This window comes from Eucyclogobius newberryi, unplaced genomic scaffold (assembly GCF_026437365.1).
Source record: "Eucyclogobius newberryi isolate DKJ021-1_F unplaced genomic scaffold, fEucNew1.0.hap1 SCAF_8, whole genome shotgun sequence".
In the NCBI taxonomy this organism is placed as follows: Eukaryota; Metazoa; Chordata; class Actinopteri; order Gobiiformes; family Gobiidae; genus Eucyclogobius; species Eucyclogobius newberryi.
This window is the reverse complement of record NW_027316500.1, coordinates 10437229-10455911: the sequence shown is the minus strand read 5'-3', so window position 1 is coordinate 10455911 and position 18683 is coordinate 10437229. Positions and strand designations below refer to the sequence as shown.

At 41.0% G+C, this 18683-nt stretch overlaps 1 protein-coding gene across 2 annotated transcripts in view; it reads right to left on the bottom strand.

The window, feature by feature from the left end:
* Positions 1-18683, bottom strand: part of heatr5b (HEAT repeat containing 5B) — a 30858-nt gene that overhangs the window by 7840 nt on the left and 4335 nt on the right. For both annotated transcript variants that reach the window (XM_072437332.1, XM_072437333.1), the window contains exons 9-28: positions 18095-18250; positions 16780-17030; positions 15350-15461; positions 13478-13630; positions 13100-13199; positions 12915-13024; positions 12297-12460; positions 11664-11839; positions 11093-11198; positions 10816-11006; positions 10386-10545; positions 9915-10104; positions 8766-8935; positions 8169-8307; positions 7707-7886; positions 5286-5528; positions 3880-4061; positions 1677-1745; positions 970-1149; positions 343-583 (exon numbers count right to left, since the gene is read on the bottom strand). In XM_072437332.1, the coding sequence (XP_072293433.1) occupies positions 343-583; positions 970-1149; positions 1677-1745; positions 3880-4061; positions 5286-5528; positions 7707-7886; positions 8169-8307; positions 8766-8935; positions 9915-10104; positions 10386-10545; positions 10816-11006; positions 11093-11198; positions 11664-11839; positions 12297-12460; positions 12915-13024; positions 13100-13199; positions 13478-13630; positions 15350-15461; positions 16780-17030; positions 18095-18250 (3273 nt within the window). The remainder of the gene's footprint in view (positions 1-342; positions 584-969; positions 1150-1676; positions 1746-3879; positions 4062-5285; positions 5529-7706; positions 7887-8168; positions 8308-8765; positions 8936-9914; positions 10105-10385; positions 10546-10815; positions 11007-11092; positions 11199-11663; positions 11840-12296; positions 12461-12914; positions 13025-13099; positions 13200-13477; positions 13631-15349; positions 15462-16779; positions 17031-18094; positions 18251-18683) is intronic.

The following is an 18683-nucleotide window of genomic DNA, read 5'->3' as shown; positions in this document are numbered from 1 at the left end:
TAGCAAATGTCATGAGGAAAAGGCTTTAATAAGTCTTATTTTCATACGCGTCTTAATATGCCAGTTAAACTGTAAACTAGACGAGTATAGCGTAAAAAGGACTGGCTTACTTTCACCAAGAACTCTTCAGTTTTGATCTAAAAGTGCTTGTAGTAGTATATTGGGAGAGAATGGGCACAGCAGGGTTGACTTTTTGGAATCTGTCTGATAAGGAAAATTAGATACGCTTCATATTTCTCCTTCTGCCTCAGTCTGTGCAGGAAAGTTTTTGTCTGTCTGTGTGCCACTCTGTGTCCATCACCTGGTGTTGAGAATGTAAAAAGTAAACAATAAATAATGTACCTTCGGGAGGCAGCTGACTGGAGAACTCGGCGGGCAGAGTGAGCAAAGCGTAGTCTCGGAGCATGGCCAGCCACAGGCGGCTCAGAGAGGGCAGCTCAGGTTGGACCAAAGTGATCAGACTGTCAGGCGGCAACACGTCCACACTGAGATCCTCTTCATCCTCATCTTCTTCTCCACTCTTCACTGGTTTAGCAGGCTCAGACTCCGCCTCCTTCTTGATCTTCATCGCCACCACATAAACCTGTGACAGTTCATATGTTAAAACAATGACAAGCGAGTTCATTTAAACACGTCCAGGACCATTTGTGTTCTAGAGGTATAAACTACAGAGATAGTGGGCTCTATAGATCATAAGAGGAAAGAGGATTGTTCTCTGAGGAGGACAATGTTTCACCTATATAATTGCAGCCTTTGTAAGATGTTACGCACAACCATTAAATTCAGATTGTGATTTAATTATGATAAATCTAACAGCCCATTTAAGACCCATTAAGTGGGGGGCATGACTCATGTACACTTAAATGCAACTTTATATTGCCATTAAGATCATTAATGACATGACAATCCCATTTATGGATTCTGTTGCAAGCCTTATTTGTGTCAAAATACAGTGTATTTTTCCCAAACCTCAGCCCAAGCCTTGAGAACAGCCAGTTTCTCCATTGTAGTGGCGCTCTCACTGTACAGTTGACTGGACGAGCCCTTCCCAGCCTGCACCTTGTCCAGGGACGAGACCAGCAGAGTGTGGACTCTCCGCAGGTCGTTGAGGTCACTCACCACACCACTGCCAATCCACGTACTGCAAACCTGAAGTGTCAAAATGGGATGGAAATTTAATCATATACCATTCAAATTATGCCCTATAAACAATACACCACTGGACAGTCACATTAAACTGACAAACCAAAATGCTATGAACGTAAAAATTGTAAAATATTGTTTATTAAGCTTTGACCAGGTTTGCAGTTATAAAACATGTTTCTGAAATGAGAATAAGACTTGAAGCCGACAGACCACAATATGTTGAACATGCCATTTAACTGAGGAACACATTTTTACTTTCAGAAGGTCACATTTGAATAAACAGTTTGAATATTTCCCTTTCTGACAAGATTGCACCAGCTTTAAAATATTATATTAGTCATACAGCTAAAAGACATGTTTAAAATTCAGTCCTGTCATTTACTCTTTGCATCAATCGCAGAGTCAAAAACTGTTCATTTAATGTTGGCATAGAACCAGCAAAACCAGTAACAACTGATATATGTCTTAGCATTACACTCTTGTCTCATTTTGGTTTGAACAATGATATAGTGACTTAGAGACAGTCTCACCTGACAGGCTTTAGCTGTGATATCAGACGGAGTATCAGGTGAAAATGCCGGTCTGAGTGCAGCTCCAACCTAAAAGCATTCAAACGAGAGATTCATGTTTATTTCCTCCTTAATGCTCAGAAATGCAACGTAACTCAATACAATACTACCCAAGTATGATATGAGTGATATGTACATAAAATAGATACAATGGTCAACTTGACTGATGTATAACTATATGATACATATTTATCATATAGTTTATCTCACAAAACTAAGTAATAAATATAGCCGCAAGCGGCAATGATCGGCCCTCGCCACGCCGCCGCCACGCCGCAAGACGAGGGGGCGCTAACGCGCCCCAATTGTCCTTTTATTACGCCTACTGCTGAATCTGTGACGCTGTCACATCTTCTCCCCTTTGTTTTACCATCAAAAAGCAATTTTATTTTGAATTCTTGGCAAAATGTGCGGCTTTGCCGCACAGACACCGTGACTCTTTGAATAAAAATGTGGATAACTTTTGATGGTCCTGAAGATGAGTCTCACCAAATTTCAGGTTAATAGGGCTGACGCCCTGGGAGGAGTTTGTGAAAGTCTAAAGTGTAAACATGTTCTGGCGATTTCCCCATTGGAATAACATGGAAGGTTTCGGTCATCGTTACGGCAAAGCCATAACAATTATGACATGGGTCTCATTGACTTTTTTGATGGGGAAGCCAAAATTGAGTTGTGTGTCAAATTTCATATAATTTCGCAAAACTAAATATTTAACCTCCATATAACATCTGTAGGGGGCGCTGTGGCTCCAAATTAATTTATTTCACTTCAAGTAGGTTTAGGGCAAAGAGTTTAACAACTGATTCTAATTTGACGCAATTCAGACTTTATCTGCGCAAACGGCAGAAATGTTAAATTTGGGAGATTTCTGAAATTCTTGCTACAGTTTGCGGCTTCGCCGCACAGAGGCCGTGACAGGTATCAATGTAATTTGGATAACTTTTGATGTCCCACTCCTCAGTAGCATTTTCACCAAATTTCAGCTTTTTAGGGCCAACGCCCTGGGAGGAGTTCGTAAAAGTACGACGTTTGGAAAAACTCCGAAGTCATGTTTAGCCATTTTTGAAGCAATATGGCCGACATTTGGTTGGGCGGACGGCGTTGCCGTAATAATATTTTTTACTTCTCTTGTCACCATCTACCTCTGCGCCAAATTTCATGATTCTACGATCAGATTTTTTTTGGGTCATTTCCCATCTCTCAATGCATTTTTGGTACATTTGGGGGCGCTGACGCGCCATTTTTTTATTTTAGAAAAGGGAAATAGCCAGAATGTAGAGAGGCACGATTTTTAGAAGTGTGCAAATTTTTGTGACTTTTCGTCAATGTTCACTGGGTGAAAAATAGGGGGGTTGGTCCCGAGAAGAAAGAAAGAAAGAAGAATAATATTCCGATGCGAAAACAATGTTTCCCATTTTTCAAATATCATAAACTATACATTTTCGGAAAGCGCTCGCGCTTTCCTACCTCATGGTGTGGGTCCCTGGTCACTGACGGGTACTTTCGATAATTTTGAGTGGGCTCCGCCCACTTTGTGTTTTTGGCCCTCTATACAGTAATAATGTTAAATTTTTGCATTACATGCTTATATGCACGGAACATGCAAGAGATGGGGAACGTATTCGTGAGGTACTTAGGGCAAATGAGTGCTTTATATGGGGATGACGACCGCGAAGCGGTCGTCATCTCAATGTAAAGTGCTCGTTTAGTGCGCACTTTTGCACGGGCTTCGCCCGTTTACAACGGTAATGTTCCATTTTCCTACTACTAATTAGTATGCACGGGGCGTGCATGAGTGAAGGAGTGCGTTAGTGAGTGTTTCGATTTCGTGCGCACTGTGTGCGCACTTTCGCAGCCGTGCTTCGCACGGCCTTACGAGATTAATAGGCCTCTCGCCAGCTTGTGGCGCTCGGGCCTAATTAGAAAAACACGAGAACCTGTCATATGCACTTTAAATTATATGCATTTTTGGTTTTGCAAATTAATAATGTTTGTATTTAACACCAAGTTATGATGTGAAATGCCATTAAATATCAGTTAAAAATAATGCATGACAATAATAATAAATAGAATCGCCTCGTACAAAACATTTCATAACACTAATTGACACTCACTCAGCACACTACCGTACTTCATTGTATTTAACTTATTGTGTATGACTCACATTGGCTTGGTACTGCTCCAGGATCACGTGCCCAGGAAACTCGGGTTCTGGGACAGAGGCAAACTTCTTAATGATGTCCTCCAGCGCCTGCAGCCCGGCCATCCGCAGCTGGTTACTGTGGTCCGTGGCCGCCATGAACGCCATACGGATGAGGTCAGACAAGTGACGCACCAGCAGATCACCTGGAGGGAAATAGATTAGCTCAATAACACCATTTCCAGCCAGCGATTCAAATAGTCGTGGTTATGTTCTGGCATGTACCAAAATATATATTTGTTGAGAATTTTTAGATTGTCCTTTGGTCAGTCCAAGTGTGATTTTAGTTTTTAAGCGAGCCATGTTTTACTCTGATCTCGGTTTCGTATCCCTTGTTAAGACCATTAACTATTATTTTCAAATGCAGTTCTCTTTACATTACTTTAACATACCAATTGAATTACTGATTAGATTAGAGTTTTCAAGTTTTCAAGGTTAAAGAGCATACATAAATAGCTGAATATCCATCGTGAATATACAGAGGATGTTGACAAGAGTTCAGATTTGAAAACAAGAATGCTGACGAGACAAGGTTGCATAATTTTCTCCAGTGGAAATGTGAGTGTTCTGGAGTGCTTTAAAAGAAACAGGATATAGCCTTGAGGAAGAGATCTGAGTTTTAGTTGAAGTGCACCTTTCAAGGGATTAGCCAGCGAACACAGCAGGCAGACCAGTCATGCCCTCTCTCCTCCTCTCTCTTATTACCTCTCTCCAAGTCCTAAATGTATCTTTGCTGCCTCGAGGTCATTGGAAAATTACTTTGTTGATCCTTGTGTTTAATCAGTCCGAAATGTGTAGGTTTTAATATTCTGTTCTGTTTTAATGATGAAAAATCCTGATACAAAGAGTAATTCCTCCTCGGATACACTGCTTACAATTGTGTTTTGTATTACAGATGCACAATGTGAATGGTATCACTTTATAGTAACTACACTTTTAAAAGCCTTAATAAAGCAGGAACAAAGAATTCATAATGATCAAAGAATTCATATCACTAACCTAACCCTATATAGTTACTAAGCCTGAATCCTTCTTGATACTATGTGTTCATTGTGAGTTTTTTTTTTTGTTCATCCTGTATTAAGGATAATTAAGGTGTAGTTAAATTAATTACTCTCACTTTATATCCTATTTTAGCCACTAACATTTAGTCAAATTTTTCATATTGACTGTAAATAAATCAGTTTTTAACCTTGATAATTCAATATTTATGCCAAAATTAACCTAAAACGTATTTAAAAGTGGTTTCTAATATCAGTTACTGGTAACTGTCAACCCTCTGATTTAGTAAACTCAAGACTTTTGTTTCGCTGACTGACACCTTTATAATTACATCTAATCTAACCACTGTACGGAGTAGTAAATAGTACCTTTCTTGGCAGAGCGGGCCGCTGCCAGGTCGAAGTGGGCCTTGTCCGCATTCTCACAGAGCAAGATGATTCGGCACAAACAGTCCGCTGCGAAGACTCGAGTGACCCATCGCGGCGCCACAGACGGCTTTGACTTCTCGTCGTCGCCGAGGCCCGTGAACATGGTGTCGTCGTCGGTCTCGTTGTTCTTCTCAGAGTCCTCCTCGTCCCGTTCGACCTTGACCACGACGGCCCCACCCACTTCTACAAACATACAACATATAATCATCAATACTACGATAGCACACCCACCTTAATGTAAAATGTAGACTATGGCCTTTGGTTTAATGGCATGTCCTTCCTGTGTTTGCAGTCGTTTCCTCTTAAGTGCTACCTACAAATATGTTTATTTCTTTTTAGGCCCGAGCGCCACAAGCTGGCGAGAGGCCTATTAATCTCGTAAGGCCGTGCGAAGCACGGCTGCGAAAGTGCGCACGTAGTGCGCACGAAATCGAGCGCGAAGCGCTCGCCCACTTCCAAACACTCACTAACGCACTCCTTCACTCATGCACGCCCCGTGCATACTAATTAGTATTAGGAAAATGGAACATTACCGTTGTAAACGGGCGAAGCCCGTGCAAAAGTGTGCACTAAACGAGCACTTTACTCATTTGCGCTAAGTACCTCACGAATACGTTCCCCATCTCTTGCATGTTCCGTGCATATAAGCATGTAATCCTCCTCCTCCTCCTCCTCCTCCTCCTCCTCCTCCTCCTCCTCCTCCTCCTCCTCCTCCTCCTCCTCCTCCTCCTCCTCCTCCTCCTCCTCCTCCTCCTCCTCCTCCTCCTCCTCCTCCTCCTCCTCCTCCTCCTCCTCCTCCTCCTCCTCCTCCTCCTCCTCCTCCTCCTCCTCCTCCTCCTCCTCCTCCTCCTCCTCCTCCTCCTCCTCCTCCTCCTCCTCCTTCTCGGGACCAACCCCCCTATTTTTCACCCAGTGAACATTGACGAAAAGTCACAAAAATTTGCACACCTCTAAAAATCGTGCCTCTCTACATTCTGGCTATTTCCCTTTTCTAAAATAAAAAATTGGCACGTCAGCGCCCCCAAATGTACTAAAAATGCATTGAGAGATGGGAAATGACCCAAAAAAAATCTGATCGTAGAATCATGAAATTTGGCGCAGAGGTAGATGGTGACAAGAGAAGTAAAAAATATTTTCACGGCAACGCCGTCCGCCCAACCAAATGTCGGCCATATTGCTTCAAAAATGGCTAAACATGACTTCGGAGTTTTTCCAAACGTCGTACTTTTACGAACTCCTCCCAGGGCGTTGGCCCTAAAAAGCTGAAATTTGGTGAAAATGCTACTGAGGAGTGGGACATCAAAAGTTATCCAAATTACATTGATACCTGTCACGGTCTCTGTGCGGCAAAGCTGCAAACTGTAGCAAGAATTTCAGAAATCTCCCATATTTAACATTTCTGCCGTTTGCTCAGATAAAGTCCGAATTGCGTCAAATTAGAATCAGTTGTTAAACTCTTTGCCCTAAACCTACTTGAAGTGAAATAAATTAATTTGGAGCCACAGCGCCCCCTACAGATTTTATATGGAGGTTAAATATTTAGTTTTGCGAAATTATATGAAATTTGACACACAACTCAATTTTGGCATCCCCATCAGAAAAGTCAATGAGACCCATGTCATAATTGTTATGGCGTTGCCGTAACGATGACCGAAACCTTCCATGTTATTCCAATGGGGAAATCGCCAGAACATGTTTACACTTTAGACTTTCACAAACTCCTCTTAGGGCGTTAGACATATTAACCTGAAATTTGGTGAGACTCATCTTCAGGGGTGGACCATCAAAAGTTATCCACATTTTTATTCAAAGAGTCACGGTGTCTGTGCGGCAAAGCCGCACATTTTGCCAAGAATTCAAAATAAAATTGCTTTTTGATGGTAAAACAAAGGGGAGAAGATGTGACAGCGTCACAGATTCAGCAGTAGATGTAATAAAAGGACAATTGGGGCGCGTTAGCGCCCCCTCCTCTTGCGGCGTGGCGGCGGAGTAGCGAGGGCCGATCATTGCCGCTTGCGGCTATATTTTGTTTTGTTTTTGTTCATATATTGTATTGGCAAAATTCCCTGTTACATAGGGTTGATGTAATGTGTGTGTTTTAAGTGATAAGTCATTACACTAATTTACTTCAATTAGTGACCCTTACCATAGATTTTGAAAGACTGATATTGATACTGGTTATATATTGGTTATCAGCCACCACAGCAAGTAAAATATCTGATGTTGGCTGAAAAAAATATCTATAATCAGACAATCCCTAGTGAGCATAGGGATAGTGAGTAGGGATGGTCTAGGAAATTCTGCAATGCACACACTCTCTCTCTCAAATTAAAAGTATTATCTTAAATGTTGTGGTTGTACCTGTAGTGGCTGCGAGAACATCTTTACAGAGTTTGAGCCAATGGGAGAGCTTTTCCACAGCCAGTGATGAGAGCATGTGTCCCAGAGTGTCGTGAATGTCGGCGCACAGTTTTCTGTCGGTCTCTCTGTCGAGCATCCCGAACAGAACGCCCTCCAGGCCTGTCTCTGTGATGTTCAGATCTATATCAGGGACAAAGTATAATTTTACCAATACAAGGACACTGAACAACACTGCAAAATGTAGTATCTACATAGGTCAAAACTTCTTTTATTCATAACTTTGGTTTAAGTTGAGAAAACGAACTCCATGGAAAGTTAATTTTGCAAGAAAAAGTGCATTGAAACCAGTCAAAGAAATACATCTAAACAGCAGATATCCAGCTGAATATTGTAAATTCAAGTAATATTCAGTATTTAGTAGAGAAAGAAACTAATTATACAGTACAAGTCCTTTCTACTGACTGATGTTTGTGTTGTCTCCCTTCTTCTTGGCGAGGCTCATGGCGTATTCACAGACCTCAGCCGCCTCTCTCTGGGCGAGCTGTCGGAGGCAGGCCACAGCAGCACGGCGGAGGAGCAGGTGAGAGCTGCACAGGTGCACCTACAAACAAATTTAACCAACATGATTCATTATGGTACACAAAATGTTTTATCTTTGTTCATTCTGTTCAATTGGAGTTGAAAGTGGCTAAAGTAATCACAGGTGGTTGGACCAAGGGTCTGATGATTGTGATTAGTAAAGTTATATTATATTATTAGCATAGACTAATATGAAGTCTAAGCTTGTCAGTTACAAGTGTGATTAAAATATACAGAAATCCAGGGTAACATTATGATCACTAAATAACTTGGTCATAATTTGGTCAAGACATGTTCAATATTCTCAATAGCCTTAATCATTAATTGGAAAAAATACTGAGAAAGTTACTTTTGGAACCAAGTAGTCACTGTTGAGCTCCTTAACACTTAAAAATGTTATCTTGCTGTAATGTAAATTTAACACTAAAATACATGAATTGTGACAGTATGTATTGCATGTTACATAGAGCTACGACTTACACACAGACAGGGCACCAGGCTGGAGAGATTGACGTGCCGTGGAGCAAACATATGAAGCTGCTGTAGACAGGAGATGGCAGCCGCCTGAACCAGAGAGTCTGAGTGATCCTGCATTATGGCACAACCCACCAGACACGACGAGCGGATGGTCGAGATAGTGGCACCATTGCCTTAAAAAGAGATGGAAATAAAGAATAGATAGTGTGAAGATACACTGCCAGTCCAAAAAGAAAGTCACCACAGAAATGTCACATGACACGCCGTAATATTTCGTTGGAACACCTTTTGCTTTAATTACAGCGCACATTTGCTCGTTTCAATCAGTTTCTGTAATGTCAAAAAATGTATTTAATTCCAGTGTTGCATTATATTTTCATCAAGATCTTGTATCAATAATGGGAGAGTGTGACCACTTCAAAGCTCCCTCCAGCTCATCAAAAAGATTATCTATGGGGTTCAGATCTGTAGTAGATTAGTTTCTGCTTCTCCTTAGATGTTTTCTCTCAAACATAGACGTCTTATTCACGACCACAGGATTTGTCGTTCCTCATGATCATTTCAGAAATGAGAAGACACTGCATCAGTTGAAAAGCAGCTGAAAGACAATCAACCATGCAGTAAAAAGTAGGAGAGGACCTATTTGCTTAGTTGAATCCAGTTGAATCCAGTCTGTTTTTGGACAGGCAGTGTAGGAGCCTACTGATTTTACTGCCTCTAACCAAAAGTAAAAGGTATGAGAACTGAACATTGATCATGTGATATGTGTGCAATTACACCAAAACAGAAATTTGTCCTAGTTCTCTCCTGGCTCAGTCCGTTTGGTTTTGGTAGTGGCCAAGTCCAGGTCCAATCCTGGTTTAGCCCCGTTTTTGTCCTGGTCCAGACCAGGGGTATCCCAGGTTCCAGCCTGTTTCAGTTCTAGACATGTTCTGATCCAGTCCTGGGTTATTAGTGGCTCTGTCCTGCATCAGTCCTTGTTTTTTAGGCCCTAGTTTGGTCCTATTTCAATCCCTGGTTAGATCTTGGTTTCAGATGGTTAGTTAACATTTAGTTCAGTTTTAGTCCCATCCAAACATCCTTATAGTGTTGTAGTGCCACACCAGCTTTACATATGTCTTCTTCTAAGTTTGTCCATCTCTGAACAGTTACCCTGTAGCTCTGGTCCCACAGTGGTGATGAGGGCTCCCAGACAGCGCCCCAAACACTGGTGCACCTCTGTGTGGGACGGGGGCACAGTCAGCAGCAACGTGAGCACGAGGGACAGAGTGGGCTCCACGTAGCCTCTGTACATGGGACCACTGGAGTCTACGATGAGGGCCAAAGAGTGCAGCGCCCAAGTCTGGCAAAAACATACATCATTTTAATTAGAAAGGCATATGTTATCTTTAAAAAAAGGAACATATTTTGAAGTTAAGATTAATGTCCAGTTTATTACAACCAGGGAACTCTCCACTAAATCTTGAATCTATCTGAAGGATTCGCCTACTGTGCATTATTTCAAATCGCATGTTTTTATGTACAGTAAGTAAATCTCGACATGCAAAACGCTAGGTGTGCAGAATGTAGTGCAGTTTTTGCTGAACATCGCAGGATCTTAAAAGCGGCCTAAATTCACCTCACCTGAACCTCGTGAGAAGAGCCGTCCTGGGCCAGAGCCAGGAGGATGCTGACACTGGTCTTTAAGTGCTGGCCTGAACCAATTCCTCCGACATATCGATGCAGACAGCCCAGAGCCAGCGAGTGTCCCGTCCTAGATACAACATCTCGGGCTGATTTGAGCCTGGAAAAACAGAATGTAAATGAGAACAACAATCTGAAATAAAAAACATCTAATGTATTATAATAGGGTTATTTTAATAAAAATCTCCAGGCGATTGTCTGTGGGTTTATGAACATGTTTGTATAAAACTAATATTGTGTTAAAAATTACCATAAATAACATTACTTTTTAAATTATCACTATTACAAAATACCTGCCTGTTTGCAAGTTTTAATAGGCTTTGAACTTATAAATATCAATAGACAGTAGTTTTTAGTGCACAATACATACTTGTCAAAACTGGTCTGTGCCATTCTAGCGATGAATGTTGCCTCTCCGACCACCTGAGCCATCCTGCCCAGGGCCTCCCCAGCCGCACAGCGCAGGATCGGGTTAGGATTGTCCAAAGCCCCCATGACAAGAGCCAAGGCTGATTTACGAACCTCCTCTGGGCCCAGGGTGCTCTTGTTCTCAGCCAAGCCCTTAAATTAGACCAAACAAATAATGCATTAAAGCAGTAAGTGCCGAGTAAGCGATAATATTAAGAATGTGGGAGTAATTTAAGCACCTTAAGAGCACTGAGGACAGCAGTAAAGATGTTGAGTTGAACCGCCTGTTGTCGCACTCCTTTAGCTTGCTTAATGCACTCTGCAAAGTGATCCAGCATTTGCAGCCTAAGGCACAAATCATATCCATTATTATTTATTTTTTCTTTTATTTCTCTTTTATTCTTAGTAGGAATAGATACAGTCAGCCAGATAGTTATACATATAGCTATACAAAAACTACTATTCATTTCAAGTGTTGTAACTGAGAAAGTGTTTTTTTTGTTTTTACATTGTAATATTTTGTGACATCCTGTACCATGCTGATTGTGTTGGCAGCTACCTTGGTCAAATACGACTTGTAGTACTCTTGATGCATTATACCAATCTCATTAAGTACATTGTAAGGCACCGAGTAACAACCTGAAATGATTTGATCACATAAATGTTGGCTTAAAGAAGGTTTTAGATGAGTGAGGGCGTGGATTACGTGTTATTGTAGATTGTTACACAGTGCGTTACATTGTACTTAATTACAAAATGTTTCAGTGTATCATTTCGGTACTTAATTTTCAACCATTTCTTTTCACTCACCTGTGTTTGAAAGACACATGGGGGAAAACCACACCGAACAGAGCGACTGAAGCATCGATGACAGAGACGCCCAGGGGCAGAGGACCTGGGATGGCCTCACCGACCGGGACCCGCAGGTAGATGGAGGAGGGGTCGTGCTCCAGAGCTCCACTGCCCGACGCACTGTTGGGCTGCAGCTGGAGATCGCACGCATGAGCCACAGTCAGTGCAGTGGAATAATCAAATTATAACCGTGGCCAAAATTACAGATTGCTAAAATCTAAAACCTACTATTACTATATTTATTAATTTATACTATATGTATTACTAAATATAGTAATATATTTAGTACTGTTATCATTTTCAGTTGTGTGTTTTTAATTAGTTTCATATGAACCCCTGTGATGGCAATTTGTAAAGATCCAAAGTGAAATCCATTAGCGTTTTCATGTTCATGTAATTATAATCATACATTTTTAAGTGAACGCCTACGTCCACAAGATCATATTTCAGCCAGCACTGCTTGGGCCTGTTAAAATGTGTGGATAAAGGAATTACTTCTTGTATTAGTTTGCCTTTCTTCCCTGTTACAAAGTATCCTTCAACTCAAATGTCCCCTACATTATTCCATCATCCTCCTGATGCAGTTCGTACCTGGTCCTCTATAGACTTGTGGTCGGTCTCTTGCAGCCACGAGCCCATGAGCACGCTGTCGTCATAGTGACAGAGCGAGCGCAGCAGCGAGGTGGTGGTGTTCGCCGAATTGTCAGTCAGTGTGAACTCAGCCACCAGCTCCCGGAGCAGAGCGTTGAAGCTGCCTACATACGGAAGAGAAACAAAGGAAAATACACCATAATGACATCTTATTCTGCACCAAGACTTTTATCTATTTCCATCTAGTTCTTTCTGCTTTCCTACCAATGCACCGTTACCAAGCGTGTGTTTTAGTCACAAAAACATTTAAAAAAACTGTAAATGCTCACATGATCAGGGAGACTTTTGAAACTCTGTTGCCAATATTGTTCGTAAAATATATACAGGCAAATGCAAAATAATACATGTTTAATTCTAATGTTATTTTGTAGTCCTTTTACTGGAATACACTATATTATTATATTCTAATATTTGTTGCATGTGTGCTTTTGATTGTATGTTATACTATTTCCCTTCCATGTGAACTTTGTTATGTTACTGAAATGTATCTGTGAAATAAAAAGTTTCCATCACGTTTTGTTATATTACAATCATTATATTCAAACATAAACCTCTTACCTTCATATGTTTTAGGCGGCAGCAGAGCCAGGATGTCGTACAATCTGAGCCTTACCATTGCAGCACTGGCTTTAAGATGTGCGCCATGAACCTTGATAATTGAAGGGACGCTGATAATGCAAAAAGTGTGTATGTGTAAGAGAAAAGACACAAGAACTGAACACTGTTAAATAGATCACACTCACTGGGACATCATGGTCATTGCACATTCAATGGGAGTCATTAGCCGGCGAATCACATCCTCTGTCAGCAGCTCAGGGCAGTGAGCCACAAAACTGCGCATTGCTGGAATGAAAACATTTAGATAATGCAAAAAGGGCCTGAGATTTTATTGACAAATCTTTACAAAATGAGGAGGGATAACATATTTCCTTAGACTTTCCTTTTTTGGAATTACCATAAGACATCGTCTCCCTCCTTGCGTGCAGTGATTTATATACATTTAAAAGAATAAACTTTGCTACCACATAAGAATACTGGACACTGGACAATGAGTTTGAGACACATGTACATTACATTACTGTATATAAGCGAAGCCCTTGTGATATAACAAAGCTTCTTACCACACAAAGCTCCGGCGCGGCCCTCTAGAGTGACCTGCCAGGTGAAGGCGTCTCCTCTGGCCTTTTCAGCCTCCAGTTCTTTCTGAGAGCGAGGGAACACGTTTCTCCACAGCAGCAGCATCTTGGGAAGGTGATAGCGCACAAGGGCCGGACCTGAGCAAACACCAGAGGGATGTAAACATTTGGCAAATACAATGGTAAATTCAAATGGTAAATGCCTGCATATAAAATAGGGCTGTCAAAGTGAACTATAAATTATATAAGATAAGATATTCCTTTATTGTCCCACATGGGGAAATTTCATTGGTGCAACGCAGGTAGATACAGAGGTAGATACAGAAGAACAACATGAACTGACTCATTTCATCGTTAACGCAAATTAATCACAAGGTCTATTTGACCAAACGCACTCCGACAAATTATAATGGGCAGCTTGGTTTTTAAGACATAGACTGATACGCTTAAATCTGCACAATTTAATGAATCAGTTCTCACAGTGTTTATGAGCGCAGATCAGTGGAGAGTGTTACGAAAATGTCAGGAAACGAAATGTAAAATAAGTAAAAAATAAGCCAAATATTTCACCAAACTACTACAGAATACAGGAAGACGCCATGTCAACCGGAGCTTTCATCGTCACCTGAGCTAGTTATACCCGCAGCGCAGGCGGCAATGAGGGGCCTCTATCCAATTAAACCTGTTATTTGGTCATAGTGTGTGTGTTTACATGTGCACAAATACACCGGGTATGAGCAGTATCCCGGTTTACTGCAGTATTCTGGACATGCCATCTACATGCGCTCAGAGAAACCAGGATACTCATGTCCCTGTTTATGTTGACATGCAGCATCTGATTATTCTGGATATCTAGAGTGGTAACGATGGCAACAACAGCACAGAGATGGCAAAGAGCTCAACATGTTAACAACTTTGCTAACATATGGATTTTGGGACACGTTTTTAGTTCGCAGGGACAAGATACATTCAAATCACATCATGAGGGTATAAAGCATATTAAAAGATGTTGAGTTTAACTTAAATTATTTATGAAGATAAAATAATACAAATAAAAAGGCCTGGTAGAAGTTTGAGTCCTTTTGGGGAATTTCCTGGCAAATGTGTTTGTTGCAAACGGCTTGGTTTATATTCGTCCCCACCCTTGCGAAGAGCGATCTGGCTCCCCCGCCCAACCCGTGACGTAGTGTGTCTCACCTCTCACTCTCACTCTCACTCTCACTCTCACTCTCACTCTCACTCTCACTCTCACTCTCACTCTCACTTCTCACTCTCACTCTCACTCTCACTCTCACTCTCACTCTCACTCTCTCTCACTCTCACTCTCTCTCTCTCTCTCTCTCTCACTCTCTTCTCTCTCTCTCTCTCTCTCTCTCTCTCTCTCTCTCTCTCTCTCTCTCTCTCTCTCTCTCTCTCTCTCTCTCTCTCTCTCTCTCTCCTCTCTCTCTCTCTCTCTCTCCTCTCTCTCTCTCTCTCTCTCTCTCTCTCTCTCTCTCTCTCTCTCTCTCTCTCTCTCACTCTCTCTCTCTCTCACTCTCTCTCTCTCTCTCTCTCTCTCTCTCTCTCTCTCCTCTCTCTCTCTCTCCTCTCTCCCCTCTCTTCCCTCTCTCCCCTCTCTCCCCCTCCCTCTCTTATTGACAATGACTCTTGGATGAGAGTCGAAAAGTCTAAAAATGTTTCTAACTGAGTCCAGATGACTACAACTGAAGCTTTTTCTACAATGGAACACGCCTGGACGAATGAGGGATTACACCGACAAAACCAGGATACTTAAAAAACCCAATCAAAACAGTTATTTGTGCGAATGTAAACGCACTTTGGAAAAAGACACAAGAATAAAAATGTCTCCAAACGTACCGAGGGTCATGAGCGCTCCGAGCAGCAGCCATCCTGCCTGAGTGCGCTGCAGCGACAGACGACTGTTCTGAGCCGCAGAGCGCAGCAGGTCCTCTGCTATGCTCACCACCAACTGGAAACACATGACAGATAATATCCGACAAGTAAATACCAAAGTCAAAGTGTTACTTATTGCAAGAAATTGGCAAAAACAATTTGGAAAGTATTTAGATATACAATATACGAGTATTATGAGAATTATAGTTTTCATTTTATTATAGCTACAAATATGTTGTTTAGCTTTATTTTCTGGTATCAATCAAATTCTCTCCACAAATTCACAATCAGATGATTTGTGCGAATGTTAGGATTTGGTTTATCTGATGAAAATCATTTGATACAGTAATCATGGGATTTTACAACTGTTTTACCTTAACCTTACCTTAATTCAATCTATCAAATGCCAGATTCATCCGAAATTCCATGTCCACCCAAGCTGCAACATTTACATTTTCTCCCACCTGACAATCATACCACACTCACACCTCTACAGTCACCAAACACTTAAAGTTCTAGAGAAGAAGCCGCGCCACTTCCATCATTGCAGCACCTCATTTACAATCACAATACTTTAAGATGAGAGAATCTAATCGGATTCATGGATATCTGCCTGGTTTGTAAGACTTTGCATAGTCCCTCACCTAAGTGACTTTGTCAGCATGAGATCTAGCTCCAGTTGTGTCATAAGAGACGCATTTTGGGGAGACTGAAACATCCCATTCAGCCTTTTCCATTAGTTTCCAAAGAATGGACCAGAATACCAACAACAACCAGGGAAATATTAGCGTACAGTTCATTCTGGTCTCAACTAAAGCTTTGACTCCAAACAAATCAGATCTGTTTGCATTAAATTCCTGCTGCTGCCATCTTCTGTTAACACCCTGCATGTGTCTCTCTGTACGCCTTTTAATGTATCCGTTTTTCAATTGTCAATATTCTACTCGATTATTTTACTGCCATTAACAGAGCGGGCTGATAAATAACCTTTATGTTTTAAATAATTTGCTTATGCTTGTGCCATTTGTCTATGCTAGAGCACACTGCCTCTGTTGCTTGGATCTCACTGTACTGTACTGTTTATTTATTTATTTATAACCTGCCTATGACACACTTTACAACACATATCTCCAGCTATCATACATACAAAGAAACTGCCTGGTTTGAAAAGGGGGATGGTGGGAGTTTTTGCTGTCTTACATGACAAATTTTTCCACTTCTTGTCTTTAACTTTTAATACTATATCTTATTGTTACCGTATGTTTAATTTGTTGCACTTTTTCAGGGTACTCTCTGTACACTAGGCAACAACCTCTTAGCTAATCCTGACATAGTCTGTTAATAAATACAAAATACAAAACAGGACTTGTGCACCATGTTTGGGGAGTACACACCTTTCCCTTGGAGTGGGGGATGCCTAATGGACACTGGTGCACTCCTCCGAGCAGAGCGGCCATGGCAAAGCTGTACCCGCTCACAGCTTCAGGAGAGCTCTTCAGGTTGTTGATCCTCTCGGCACAGCGGTCCAGCAGAGGCGTCAGCTGATAGGGCAGAGCCACGGCCACACAGCGCAGACACCACGCTGCAGCAAGGCGCGCCGCCATGCTGGGGTGGAGCAGCACTGATGTCACAGTCTCCAGCAGGCCTAAAGAACATTCATATAGTTCCATCCTATTTGAATATCCACCATTTTCAAAATACATTAACATAATGCAGTAAGTCCCTGTGATGGTTAAACGTGTATTTTTCAGGCGTTTAAAGTATCAGTCGTCGCTCCCCCGAAAACCAGCCATGCAGCATTTGCCGACATCGACCTGAAGACAACACGGCTGAGAAACCCTGGCTCTTTTTATTTTATATTTGTGAAATGTTTTTGTATGAGATTATGCCGTCTTACGTTTTTTTTTTTTATATAAAAATAATGTATTTTCACAAGAGAGCTGCATGGGGAGCTCTAACACCAGAGTTATTAAATTCTGCATTAAGATACTTGGAGACGTTTAATTTGAGTCATTTTTAGCAAACATACTGTAAATATTGTTTCAATCAAAATGAATCACTCTTTTTGTAGCATTTTGTACTATAAATGATATATTCGACATTCAAATTTGGCAAATCTTCAAACATTCACAATATTATGTATATTTCGACCTCTATTTGTTTCGCTTAGTTTTTCCTATAAAACTAGTAACTTTAGTACACTCAGTGATTGATTGATGTGACTTTTAACCTCCCATTTATCCTATTAGTAATTCAGACTTTACATGTAGCTAGGCAAGGAAAGTAATTAAAAGTGCTTTACAAATATAATTACAAAGGACTAAACTTATAATGGGGGTTGGCAATTTTGACAAGAATGTATCTCTCTTTTTTGATGATGATTTTTCAGATGATGTGTCAATGTGTCAGTACTGTATATGCCTAAGTTGAGATTTAAGTATCGCACAAAATGTAAACAGACGATAAAATGAACCACAAAAGGGCAGAAATATCACTTTATACCCATGTTTGGGAGCTTACACTAGATGTTTCTGTCTATTTGAGGTTTTAATCATAGACAATATGGTCGATAGTCTATTTTTGCCTTTCTTAAAAAACAGCTATTACAATTGTGTTCATTTTTAAATCTACAATTTCTACTAAATAATATTCAATAAGCAACATAAATCAGGGTTATCCTCTCTTTAAATGCACTCAGAGGTGTCGTACCGATAGAGGGGTCTTGTATGAGCGGTGAGGCCGTCGCGCTCAGGCTCTGGACCAGGCTGCCCAGTTCCTTCAGGGCACACACCATCACGTGTTGACTGGCAGAGACATCGGCTGCCCCGGCTTTGTTCTCTCCAGTCAGATCATTCACGACTGCCTCTGCAAAAACACCAGGCAGAATTCAACAGGGAATGTTAGTTAGAAACAACAAAACAAGCAACAACGTTTTAAAGATTCATTTTGAATTTATTTTGACACCTACAGCAGTAACAGACAAGGTGGTCTGAACAAAGTCTGAAATACACGTTTTGTCACTGAAATACATTTTTCTCAATCAAAACTTAATAACGCATCTTTATTTTTTTGACAACAAGCCACATTAGTCTCTTACTGCTGTGAGTTTTCATCTGATTCCAAACATTTAGCTACAGAGCTCCCAGAAATATAAGCATGACTAATCACAAGAGTTAGAGGTCGTCAAACAAATATTTCCAGTGCTCCGAATGAGAGATTTTGTAGAAAAATAAGGAACAGTTAAGAAATAGATTAACTATAGCTACCATTAGCTATTATACAAACTCCTTTTGTACAT